We start from the raw sequence: 12483 nt of genomic DNA on the forward strand, positions 1-12483 counted from the left end.
TGATATGCGAAACAGGCATCTCTCCTGACATGCTTCAGAGCCTAGATGCTTTTCTGTAGATCATTCCACTTTGGGCAGAAAGAAACTGAGCAGATAGTGTGGGGTAATGGTTAAGAGATTGAGCTCAGAAACAAAGCTGATCCAAATTGAGTTCTTGCTCTATTTGCTAATTGCATGATCCTGACCAAGATACTTAACCTCCCTGAGACTCTATGTCTTCATCTACATAAAAAAATAATAGCTTGGGGCACATGTCCTCAGGACCTCCTGAGGCTGTGTCAAAAGTAAAAAAAAAAAAAAGGAAAATAAAAATAAAAATAATAATAGCTGGCATTGATTGAACATGTACTGTGTGCTAGGAATTATGTATGCTAAGTTTTACATGCTTTACTGGCATTATCTTATTTAATCCATACTACAACCCTTGTGAAGTGGGTACTATTATATCCGTTTTATATGTAAGAAAATTGAAGCAAAAAGAGATTAAATAGTTTGCCAGAGACCATACAACTATAAGTGGTGAGGCCAGGACTCAAACACAATTTGTCTGACTCCAAGACCCATGCTTTCAATCACTACCTTCATCACAGTGATGTGGTAATGATTAAATTAGTTAATGTAAGTCAGGTGCCCTCATAGTACCTGGCACACAAGCCTTAAGTATCCTAGCTATGATATTATTTTCAGTAGGTTTTTTGTTTGTTTGTTTGTTTTAATGAGACGGAGTCTTGTTCTGTCACCCAGGCTGGAGTACAATGGCACAATCTCAGCTCACTGCAACCTCCGCCTCCCAGGTTCGAGAGATTGTCCTACCTCAGCCTCCCAAGTAGCTGGGATTACAGGCACCCGCCACCACAGCCGGCTAATTTTCTTTTCTTTTTTTTTGAGAGGGAGTCTCCCTCTGTTGTCCAGGCCAGAGTGTAGTGGCATGATCTCGGCTCACTGCGACCTCCGCCTCCCGGGTTCAAGCAATTCTCCTGCCTCAGCCTCTTGAGTAGCTGGGATTACAGGCATGCACTACCATGCCCTGATAATTTTTGTATTTTAGTAGAGATAGGGGTTTCACCATGTTGGTCAGGCTGGTCTCGAACTCCTGACCTCGTGATCTGCCTGCCTCAGCCTTCCAAAGTGTTGGGATTACACGCGTGAGCCACCACACCTAGCCCTAATTTGTATTTTTAGTAGAGACTGGGTTTTCACTACGTTGGCCAGGCTGGTCTCGAACTCCTGACCTCAGGTGATCTGCCCACCTCAGCCTCCCAAAGTGCTGGCATTACAGGCGTGAGCCACAACAACCAGCCATTTTTTTCAAGAGATATGTGAACCAGAAAACAAATTTTGACATAGGAAATTTTGTGTCCATCCCATTCAACTGTCCCAAGGTATGTGTTTTGCAATTCAGTTGACAGGCTTCTGCTGTTGCCTAAATCTGCATATTATGAGTTGCCTGGTTGAGAGACTAGCTAAATGGCTGGCAACCTTTTCCATCTGACATGCAAAGAAGTTATTCAGGCTGGGCTTGGTGGTTCGCACCTGTAATCCCAACACTTGGGAGGCTGAGACAGGAGGATCGCTTCAGCCCACGAGTTCAAGACCAGCCTAGGCAACATAGTAAGACCTGTCTCACTAAAATAAAAAATAAATAAATTTTTCAGACTAGAAAACCATATGAAGTCTCAAAAAAGAATGACCTACTGAGCAATAGCTAGCAAACAGAATTGCAGGCAGTACCGAGATTATAAGTGGGCACTGTTTCAAAAGTTCATTTGTCTATTGTTAAAAATTCTGAGTGCGTAGAAATAAGGTTGCAAATTGCAGTTACATTCCAAGCCTATTTGCAGAAGTCTATGTATTTAGCCCATTTTGAAGCTCAATGATAGAATCATGCCACTAGTCTGAGGACAGGCTGAGGAACAAGAGCCCATGTGATAAAGGAATAAGAAAAGTGTCTTTCCTGGTACAGAGGAAAATTGATACGTAACATATTAGTTATCTATTGCTGTGTAACGAAGTATCTCAAAACTTACCATCTTAAAACAAACATTTCTTATCTCAGGCAGTCTCTGTGGGTCATCTGCAAATGGCTTAGCTGGGTGGCTCTGGCTCCGGATCTCTCGAGGTTTTAGTTAGCACTGCACAGTCTATAGTTATCTGAAGGCTTAGCTGGGACTGGAAGGTCCACTTCCAAAATGGTTCACTCACACGGCTGTTGGCAAGAGGCCTCAGTTCCTCATCATACAGGCCTTTCCACAGGGCTGCGTGAGTTCCTCATGACACAGTAGCTGGCTCCTCCTAGTGCAAGTGATCCCAGTGTGAGGATAAGGAGGCAGCTGCAATACCTTTTATGACCTAGTCTTATAAGTCACACAGAGTCACTTCTGCCATATTCATTATAGGACACATGCAACTCATTTAGTGCAGTCCACGCTCAATAGGAAGGAAATTAAGCTCCACCTCTTGATGGATAGAGTATCACAGAATTTGTGGATATACTTTAAAATCACCATATAGAGTTTCTGTTGTCCTCCCATCACTTTCTCCAGGTACCCAGTGAGAAAAATAATAAAAACAAACTGGGATGCAGAACTGCAGGCCTATTCAACAAAGCTTGCTGTAAGTACCCCAAACAATCCATGCTCTTGCCTTAACTTTTCTTAAAAACATCTATCCACTTTCCTTTAATGGAATCTTCTTTGAAGGATTTATACTCAAGAGAAAATGATCCTACACTCCTAAAATACTTTCTTTATTAATTTGTATCTCTCATTAGAATTTCAGACAGTATAACAAAGTGAAATTCAAAACAACTACAAAAAAACCTACTCCCAAACCCGGTGGATTAAAATACTTGGAGTTAGGAAAGCAACTCCCAGTAAGATTTCTCCTTTCAGCTGATTATTACCAGAGTGCCCTGGTTAACCGGGAAATAGTTTTCCCTTCCTGGTCTAGGGAACATGGAATCTCTGATCTAGGTTTCCTACCTTGATTCCCATGGCTGCAGCTCTGTAGAAATATGGTGGGCATTTAAATCCGAGGAGTCATATTTAAAGGAGTTTATTTCTTGCATCTGAGGCATACAAGATTCTAAAGTGCCATTTCAATCTTCAGAGGAAAATGATGTTTCATGTGACTTTTTATTGTATTTCTTGTGACTTGAAATTTGGTAATACATGTGGACTGTTATAAAAATACAACATTCATAAACGCTGGATGGCTGGGTGCGGTGGCTCATGCCTGTAATCCCAGCACTGTGGGAGGCCGAGGTGGGCGGATCACGACGTCAGGAGATCGAGACCATCCTGGCTAACATGGTGAAACCCCGTCTCTACTAAAAATACAAAAAATTAGCCGGGCATGGCGGTGTGCGCCTATAGTCCCAGCTGCTGGGGAGGCTGAGGCAGGAGAATGGCGTGAACCCGGGAGGCGGAGCTTGCAGTGAGCCGAGGCCACGACACTGCACTCCAGCCTGGGCGACAGAGCCAGAGTCCGTCTTTAAAAAAAAAAAAAAAAAAAACGCTGGATAAATAGGAGTTTGCCCTACAATTCAACTCAAGTAGAAGCTAGGGGCTCGACCTTTAAGATGAGCTCTCCTGACAATGTTATTGTTTTTAACCTAATTTGACTCAATCCAATTTGAGAATATGATGAAAGCTAAAAGACTTATTCCAGAAAATATACATGTCCACAAAATTTTGCACATAAGTTTAAGGCCTCCCAAACTCCCTAAAACCCACTCAGAAAATCTAGATTAAGAATCTCTAAAACAGTCAGGCGTGGTAGCTCATGCCTGTAATCCCAGCACTTTGGGAGGCTGAAGTGGGTGGGTCACTTGAGGCCAGGAGTTTGAGATCGGCCTGGCCAACATAGTGAAACCTCGTCTCTACTAAAAATAGAATAATTATGCTGGGCGCAGTGGCTCACGCCTGTAATCCCAGCACATTGGGAGGCCGAGGCGTGTGGTTCACCTGAAGTCAGGAGTTTGAGACCAGCCTGGCCAATATGATGAAATACTATCGCTACTAAAAATACAAAAAATTAGCTGGGGGTGCTGGCAGGCGCCTGTAATCTCAGGTACCCAGGAGGCTGAGGCAGGAGAATTGCTTGAACCCTGGAGGCAGAGGTTGCAGTGAGCAGAGATCGCACCACTGCACTCCAACCTGGGCAACAAGAGCAAAACTCCGTCTCAAAAAATAATAATTAATAAATAAATAAATAATAAAAAAATTAGCCAGGCATGGTGGTGCTTGCCTGTAATCACAGTTACTTGGGTGGCTGAGGCATGAGAATTGTTTGAACCAGGTAGGCAGAGGTTGCAGTGAGCCAAGATCACACTACTGCACTCCAGCTTGGGTGACAGAGCAAGATCCTGTCTCAAAAAAAAAAAAAAAAAAAAAAAAAACCCCAACCAAACAAAAAAACTCTTAAGACTTTGCTAGGGGTGCATATTGCCATTCCATTGTGACATTATAATTTAGATTTAACTCAGAAGCTACTACTCAGAATTTAAATATTGGCTGGGCGTGGTGGCTCACACCTGTAATCCCAGCACTTAGGGAGATTGAGGCAGGAGGATCACTTGAGCCCAGGAGTTCAAGGCCAGCCTGGGCAACATGGCAAAACACTATCTCTACAAGGAAAAAAATACAAAAATTAGCCGGGCATGACGACAAGCGCCTATGGTCCCAGCTAGTCAAAAGGCTGAGGCAGGAGGATAGATTGAGCCCAGGAGGTCAAGGCTGCAGTGAGCTGAGATCGTACCGCTGCACTCCAGCCTTGACAACAGAACGAGACCCTGTCTCAAAAAAGCAAAAAACAAAAAAAAACGCAATTATTTCTTCTTCCTCTTTTTTTGGTTTTGTTTCGTTTTGGTTTTAAAGATGGGGTCTCACTCTATTACCCAGGCTGGAGTACAGTGGCACAATCATAGCTCACTGCAACTGCCAATTCCTTGGAGGCTTTTAAAAAAATTTTTGGAGAGATGGGGTCTCAATATGTTGCCCATGCTGGTCCTGAAGTTCTGACCTCAAGAGATCCTCTCCCCTTGGCTTCCCAAAGTGTTGAGATTACAGGTGTGAGTTACCGCATCTTGTTGTTTTTTGTTTTCGTTAAACAGATCCAAAAGCCAAAGGACATCTCTACAGGCATACCTTGTTTTACTGTGCTTCACTTTCTCGCACTTCTCAGATATTGCCAGTTTTGCAAATTGAAGGTTTATGGCAACCCTGTGTCAAGCGAGTCTGTCACCATCATTTTCCAATAACCTGGGCTCACTTCATGTCTCTGTGTCACATTTTGGTAATTCTCTTAATATTTCAAACCTTGTCATTATTATTATATCTGATATGGTGATCTGTGATCAGTGATCTTTGATATTACTATTGTAATTATTTGTGGGCATCACGAACCTTGTCCATATAAGATGACAAACTTAACTGATACATGTTGTATGTGTTCTGACTGCTCCATTGACCAGCCGTCCCCCTTCACTCTGCCTATCCTTGGCCCTCCCTATTCCCTGAGACACAATATTAACATTGGGCCAGTTAAAAACCCTACAATGACCTCTAAGTGTTTAAGTGAAAGGAAGAGTTGTATATCTCTCACTTTAAATCAAAAGTTTGAAATTATTAACCATAGTGAGATAGGCATATGGAAAGCTGAGACAGGGATGGGCATGGTGGCTCACGCCTATAATCCTAACACCCTGGGAGGCTGAGGTGGGAGAATTGCCTGAGCCCAGGCAGTAGAGGCTTTAGTGAGCCATGATTGTGCCTCTGCACTCCAAAAAGGAAGGAAGGGAGGGAGGGAGGGAGGGAAGGGAGGAAGGAAGGAAGGAAGGGAGGAAGGGAAGGGAAGGAAGGAAAGAAAAAAGAAAGAAAGTTGAAATAGGCTGAAAGCTATGCCTTTTCTTTTTTTTTTTCTCTCAAGACGGAGTCTTGCTCTGTTGTCCAGGCTGGAGTGTAATAGTATGAGGCTCACTGCAACCTCCACTTCCCGGGTTCAAGTGATTCTCCTGCCTCAGCCTCCTGAGCAGCTGGGAGCTACTCGGCATGTGCCACCACACCCAGCTAATTTTTGTATTTTTAGTAGAGACAGGGTTTCACCATGTTGACCAGGCTGGTCTTGAACTCCTGACCTCAGGTGATCCGCCTGGCCACTCCCAAAGTGTTGGGATTACAGGTGTCAGTCACCACGCCTGCGCTATGCCTTTTCTTACCCAAGTTGTAAATGCAAATGAAAAGTTCTTTTTGATTGTTCGGGTTTGTTTGTTTTAAACTTTTATCGCTTGACTCTGGGAAATGGAAAAGTTCTTGAAGGAAAGTAGAAATGTCCAGACCAGCCTGGGCAACATAGTAAGACCCTGTCTCTATTTAAAAATAAATAAATAAAATAATTTTTTTTAACAAAAAAAGAAAAGTTTGAAGCTAGCAGAGGTTGGTTCATGAGGTTTAAGGAAAAAAGTGATTTCCATAACATAAAAGTGCAAGCAGCAGCAGCAAATGCTGATGGAGAAACTGCAACAAGCTGTCCACAAGGTGTAGCTACAATCATTAAAGGTGACTACACTAAACAACAGATTTTCAATACAGGGGAAACAGCCTTCTATTGGAAGAAGATTCCACCTAGGGCTTTCATAGTTAGAGAGAAGTTGATGCCTGGCTTCAGACTTTCAAAAGGACAATCCTACTCTTAATGGCATCTGGAATGCTGAATCCTTTCCAGAAGTTTTTCAATCTTACTCTCTTGTTAGAGGCTAATGCAGCCCATAGCTTTAAGTTAAGGCCAGTGCTCATTTACCATTCTGAAAATTCTAGGGCCCTTAAGAATTATTCTAAATCTACTCTACCTGTGCTCTATAGCTCATCTGGCGCAATGGCTCACGCTTGTAATCCCAGCACTTTGGAAGGCCAACACAGGCGGACCACCTGAGGTCGGCGGTTCGGGACTAGTCTAGCCAACATGGTGAAACCCAGTCTCTACTAAAAATGCCGGCCGGGCGCGGTGGCTCACGCCTGTAATCCCAGCACTTTGGGAGGCCGAGGCGGGTGGATCACGAGGTCAGGCGATCGAGACCATCCTGGCTAACACAGTGAAACCCCGTCTCTACTAAAAATACAGAAAATTAGCCAGGCATGGTGGCGGCGCCCGTAGTCCCAGCTACTCAGGAGGCTGAGGCAGGAGAATGGTGTGAACCCGGGAGGCGGAGCTTGCAGTGAGCCGAGATTGCGCCACCGCACTCCAGCCTGGGCGACAGAGCCAGACTCCGTCTCAAAAAAAAAAAAAAAATGAAATTAGCCAGGTGTGGTGGCACATGCCTGTAGTCCCAGCTACTTGGGAGGCTGGGGCAGGAGAATCGTTTGAACCCGGGAGGCAGAGGTTGCGGTGAGCTGAGATTGCACCATTGCACTCCAGCCTGGGCAACGACCGTGAAACTCCATCTCAAAAAAAAAATAAATGAAGAAGAAATACCTTTCATAAGGCTATAGCTGCCATTGATTCCTCTGATGGACCTAGGTAAATTGAAAAACTTCTGGAAAGGATTCAGCATTCCAGATGCCATTAAGAACATTCGTGATTCATGGGAGGTCAAAATATCAACATCAACAGGATTTTGCAAGAAGTGGATTCTAACCCTAATGGATGATTTTGAGGGATTCAAGACTTCAATGGAGGATGTAACTGTAGATGTGGTGGAAATAGCAAGAGAACTAGAAGTGGAACCTGAAGATGTGACTGAATTGCTGCAATCTCATAAAATTTGAACAGATGAGGAGCTACTTCTTATAGATAAGCAAAGAGAGTGGTTTCTTGAGATAGAATCTACTCCTTGTGAAGATGCTGTGAACACTGTTGAAACGGCAACAAAGGATTTGAATATTCCATAAACTTAGTTGATAAAGCAGAGACAGGGTTTGAGAAAACTGGATTGACTCCAATTTTGAAAGGTCCACTGTGGGTGAAATATTATTAACTAGCATCACACGCCATCAGGAACTCTTTCATGAAAACAAGAGTCAACAGATGTAGCAAATGTCATTGTTGTCTTATTATAAGCAATTGCCACAGCCATCCCAACCTTCAGCAGCCACCATCCATATCGGTCAGCAGCCATCAACATGGAGCAAAGACCCTCCACTAGAAAAGAAAATGACTTGCTAAAGGCCTAGATGATTGCTAGCACATTTTTTTTTTTTTTTTTTTTTTAGACGGAGTTTTGCTCTTGTTGCCCAGACTGGAGTGCAATGGCGCAATCTCGGCTCACCACAACCTTCGCCACCCGGGTTCAAGCGATTCTTTTGCTTCAGCCTCCCTAGTAGCTGGGATTACAGGCATGCACCACCACTCCCGGCTAATTTTGTATTTTTAGTAGAGACGGGGTTTCTCCACGTTGGTCAGGCTGGTCTTGAACTCCTGACCTCAGGTGATGTGCCTGCCTCAGCCTCCCAAAGGGTCGGGATTACAGGCATGAGCCACCACGCCCAGCCGATTGTTAGCATTTTTTAGCAGTCATGTATTTTATTTACTCGTTTATTTTTAGAGACAGGGTCTCACTCTGTCGCCAGGCTGGGGTGCAGAGGCACAATCATAGCTCACTGTAATCTCCAACTTCTGGGCTCAAGCGACCCTCCTTCCTCAGAGCAATTAACCAAAGTACATATACTTTTTCCTCCCTCTCTCCCAATATTTTAAATTAAGGTACGCCCATTGTTTTAGACATAACACACTTAATAGACTACATTATATATATGATTGTATTTGCACTGGGACATGAAACATTTGTGACACCTCACTTTATTGCCATATTGCGGTGGTCTGGAACCAGATTCGCAATATCTCCGAGGTATGCCTGTACTAGATTTTCTGTGCTTGGGTTTAGTCCATATCGTAAATACCCTGAAGGAAAAAGGAACATGGCAGAGAGCACAAAGAGGACAATACATATTTGCTGAAAAACAGTAGGACACAGAACTGCTGACGACAGCCTTGCCCTCTCCAGTTGACTGCAGCACATGTTGCCAATTTGCCAGAGACAAGCAATTCGAGGAGAGAAAAGCTGCTTGCCTTTCCAGTTAGCAAGAAAAGTGCTGGGTTTGTCTTCTGCCAAGCACCCGCAACCCAGATCCCGACCCAAGAATCCTGAGACCCACTTTTGGTGAAGGGAACTCCTAGCAGCAACGCCCAGCCCCCGGCGTGACCCTCCGACCGCACTTGCCTCCCAGCCTGGGGAGGTGGAAAGGGCCGTCCGGAGTCCCCTTGGTTCGCCAGTGAGTGATCCCTGGGCGGAGGCGGCGCGGGGTCCCCCAAGCCAGCCTCGGGGCGAGGGGCGGGTCGGGTCGGGCCGCGCGCCCCCGCCCCTCGCGGGCGCCCCAGCCCTGCGCGCCAGGCCTGCGTGTCCTGGCGCCGACCCCTCCCTCGCGCGCCTCGCCCGGCGCACGCGCGTGGCCTCGCGCAGGGCGCGGAGAGGCGGCGGCTGTGGGCGTCCGGCCCCGAACCTGTCAGACCTGGGAGCCAGCCTCCAGCGGCCGGCGCGGCGGACGCGAGCACTATCCGCCTCTCCCGCTGCCCCGGGTGGAGCAGCGCGAGCCGGCCTCGCTGAGCCGGCTGGGGGCGGGGAGATGAGCTGCGGCCCCGCGGCAGCGCCCCAGGTATTAAATAGATGTGCCGCCCCCTCGCGGAGCCCTGGCGGAGCCTCGGGGCCGGCCCTGCGACCCGCCGCCAGTGGCTTCGGAACTTGAGGACGGGGTTGGGCGCCTTTAATTTATAACGTGTTTCGTTTTCCACAGGATGGGGAGGGACGCGCGGCACTGCCCTCGAGAACTGGCGCTCCGGTGAAGTAGGCGCCGCCGGCCGTCCGCCTCCCCCAAGCCGTTCCGCACCGCGGCCGCTCAGCCTCTGCCATGGCCGGCTCTGGCGCGTGGAAGCGCCTCAAATCTCTGCTCAGGAAAGATGATGCGCCGCTGTTTTTAAATGACACCAGCGCCTTTGACTTCTCGGATGAGGTGGGGAACGAGGGGCTTTCTCGATTCAACAAACTTCGAGTTGTGGTGGCCGATGACGGTTCCGAAGCCCCGGAAAGGCCTCTTAACGGGGCGCACCCGACCCTCCAGGCCGACGATGATTCCTTACTGGACCAAGACTTACCTTTGACCAACAGTCAGCTGAGTTTGAAGGTGGACTCCTGTGACAACTGCAGCAAACAGAGAGAGATACTGAAGCAGAGAAAGGTGAAGACCAGGTTGACCATTGCTGCCGTTCTTTACTTGCTTTTCATGATTGGAGAACTTGTAGGTGAGTTGTGTTGCCAACTCACTTTCCGTTTACCTTTCCTCGAGAGTCTTTGTCAAGCTGTAGTTACACAGGCTTTGAGGTTTAACCCATCTTTTCAGGAAGTTTGTATTTATCGAGACACTGATCTCATGTGAAAAGGCCACACGGTTCCAAAGTGCAGCTCAATCTAAGTACAACATAAACTCCCCGAGATCACTTTGACTTTATCTTCTAGTTCTTCAAACACTGTCATCTACCGTAAAGTTAAGGACGTTATCTTCATTGTATGTCGTGTAACTTCCTCTTTTTACAAAGTTCTGGTAAAATACCAGGTTAATTTTTGCAACGTTTAAAATAGTAAATGATCGTAAATTACTTAGGATCATTGAATTTTACAGTATGAAGGGACCTTACTGAACACCTACTTCACCTCCTGTTTTTTTTTTTGTTTTGTTTTGTTTTTTAAACATGTAAGGGTTTCCAGGGCTCAAACCGGTGAAATAAGTCGTGAGGGTCACTCAGGGAGTTAGTGGAAGAGCCATATCTACAGTCCCAGCATTTTTTCCCTCTACATTTGACCTAAGTGGTTTCTTTTATGCTGTTTCTTTTTGTATTTATAGCCAAGAGATTTGTAAAATTAATTACCAACTAACATGAAAATTTTACATTATAAGGAGGGCCTGAAATGAACCAGAGAACTCCGCAAGATTTCTATGAGCCTGTTTTCTTGTTCATTTTTTAATTATACGAACAATCCGTTCTCAATATAAGATACATTCTTAATTTAGAGGTTATTTTCAGTCACATCGGTGTAACTACTAACTTTTCAGTAACAGTTTACAAAGTGACATTAAAGCAGGGAGATGATTCTCACATGTTATCTCTTAATGATGAACCATGACAAAAACAGGTGGGAGTCCAGATTTAAGATGCTTGACTGTAGGGTTCTATATAGGAAAAATTACATGCATTTCCTACCTCCTTTCATAACACTCCTCCCCAGGGCTCACTTCAGCCATGCTGGTCTTCTTTTTCCTCCTCCAACTCCAAAGCTCTTTTTGCCTCTAAGGCGTTCAGAGTGGCTGGTCCTTTTATCTCAGTGGCTTTCAAGCATTTTTTGACCTCACTAGAGTAAGAAATACACTTCATATTGTGACTCATTTAGGCATGCATGCTTTCATATGTATGAGAATACACACAGGTCACATGTGTATAATATACTTATAACTGAAACAAAAGTTTTCCTTCGTGTGATGTATACAAACAGTTTTTCAATTGTGGTCCCAGCTCACTAAATGGATTTCATGTGTCCACTGCAGTAGGTCAGGGCCTTAGTTTGAAAAACACTGCTTTACATAGACTGCCTTTCCCAAATCTTTTCTTGGCCAGTTTCTTCTCATTCTTGTCCTATTTAAAAAGACACCCCAGCTGAGTGCGGTGGCTCACGCCTTTAATCCCAGCACTTTGGGAGGCCGAGGTAGGTGGATCACCTGAGGTCAGGAGTTTGAGACCACCCTGGCCAACATGGTAAAACTTTGTCTCTACTAAAAAAAAAAAATACAAAAATTAGCTGGACGTGGTGGCGGGCACCGGTAATCCCAGCTACTTGGGAGGCTAAAGCAGGAGAATCGCTTGAACCTGGGAGGCGGAAGTTGTGGTGAGTCGAGCATGGGCAACAGAATAAGACTCTGTCTCAAAAAAAAAAAAACCAAAAATGAAAAACAAACAAAAAAACACCTTTGAGAGACCTTTTCTGACTGACTAAAGTAAATCCCTTTTGTCCCCTGTTCCCTCTTCAACTTTCAAAGTCCTCAGCATCTGAGATATCTTATTTATTTACTCATTTAATGTTACCTGTCTGTTTCCACTGAAATATAGGCTGAATTCCTAGCACCTAGAACAGTGACTGGCACAAAGTAGATACTCAATAAGCTTGTTGAATTAGTTAATTTTTATTCTGTTAGATAATTATAAATGCTTAAGCTGTAAAGAAATTAAAAGACGAGTGAAACTGTGCCCCAGATGAAACACCATGGTCTCAGCAGACTAAGATTCGGTGACTTGCCCAAACTAACACAACTAGAATATCAAGTCATTCAGGTTTAATGATTTTTGAAGTTAACATTGAATATTTGAAGTTAAAATAACATTAATCACAGCATCCCTCCTTAAAGTGATTAATAATTCAGAGTTTATTTCACCTAAGTAAAAATC

General features: G+C 44.9%; 2 protein-coding genes across 6 annotated transcripts in view; one reads left to right on the forward strand and one right to left on the reverse strand.

Annotated features, from left to right (window-relative positions):
- LOC103885799 (putative Dresden prostate carcinoma protein 2) overlaps positions 1-3265 on the reverse strand; it is a 36700-nt gene extending 33435 nt beyond the window's left edge. Inside the window, exon 1 of the mRNA XM_021940532.2 lies at positions 2028-3265. Within this exon, the coding sequence (XP_021796224.2) occupies positions 2028-2030 (3 nt within the window). The 5' untranslated portion in view covers positions 2031-3265. The remainder of the gene's footprint in view (positions 1-2027) is intronic.
- SLC30A4 (solute carrier family 30 member 4) overlaps positions 2517-12483 on the forward strand; it is a 52258-nt gene continuing 42291 nt past the window's right edge. Inside the window, exons 1-2 of one of the 5 annotated variants that reach the window (XM_017960585.3) lie at positions 2517-2613; positions 9786-10290. In XM_017960585.3, the coding sequence (XP_017816074.2) occupies positions 9900-10290 (391 nt within the window). In that variant the 5' untranslated portion in view covers positions 2517-2613; positions 9786-9899. Of the gene's footprint in view, positions 2614-9450; positions 9648-9785; positions 10291-12483 lie in introns of those variants that run through there. The other 4 variants (XM_021940531.2, XM_021940529.2, XM_021940530.2 and 1 more) reach the window with 4 other exon arrangements.

The sequence above is a fragment of the Papio anubis genome, chromosome 7 (assembly GCF_008728515.1).
Source record: "Papio anubis isolate 15944 chromosome 7, Panubis1.0, whole genome shotgun sequence".
Taxonomy (NCBI): domain Eukaryota; kingdom Metazoa; phylum Chordata; class Mammalia; order Primates; family Cercopithecidae; genus Papio; species Papio anubis.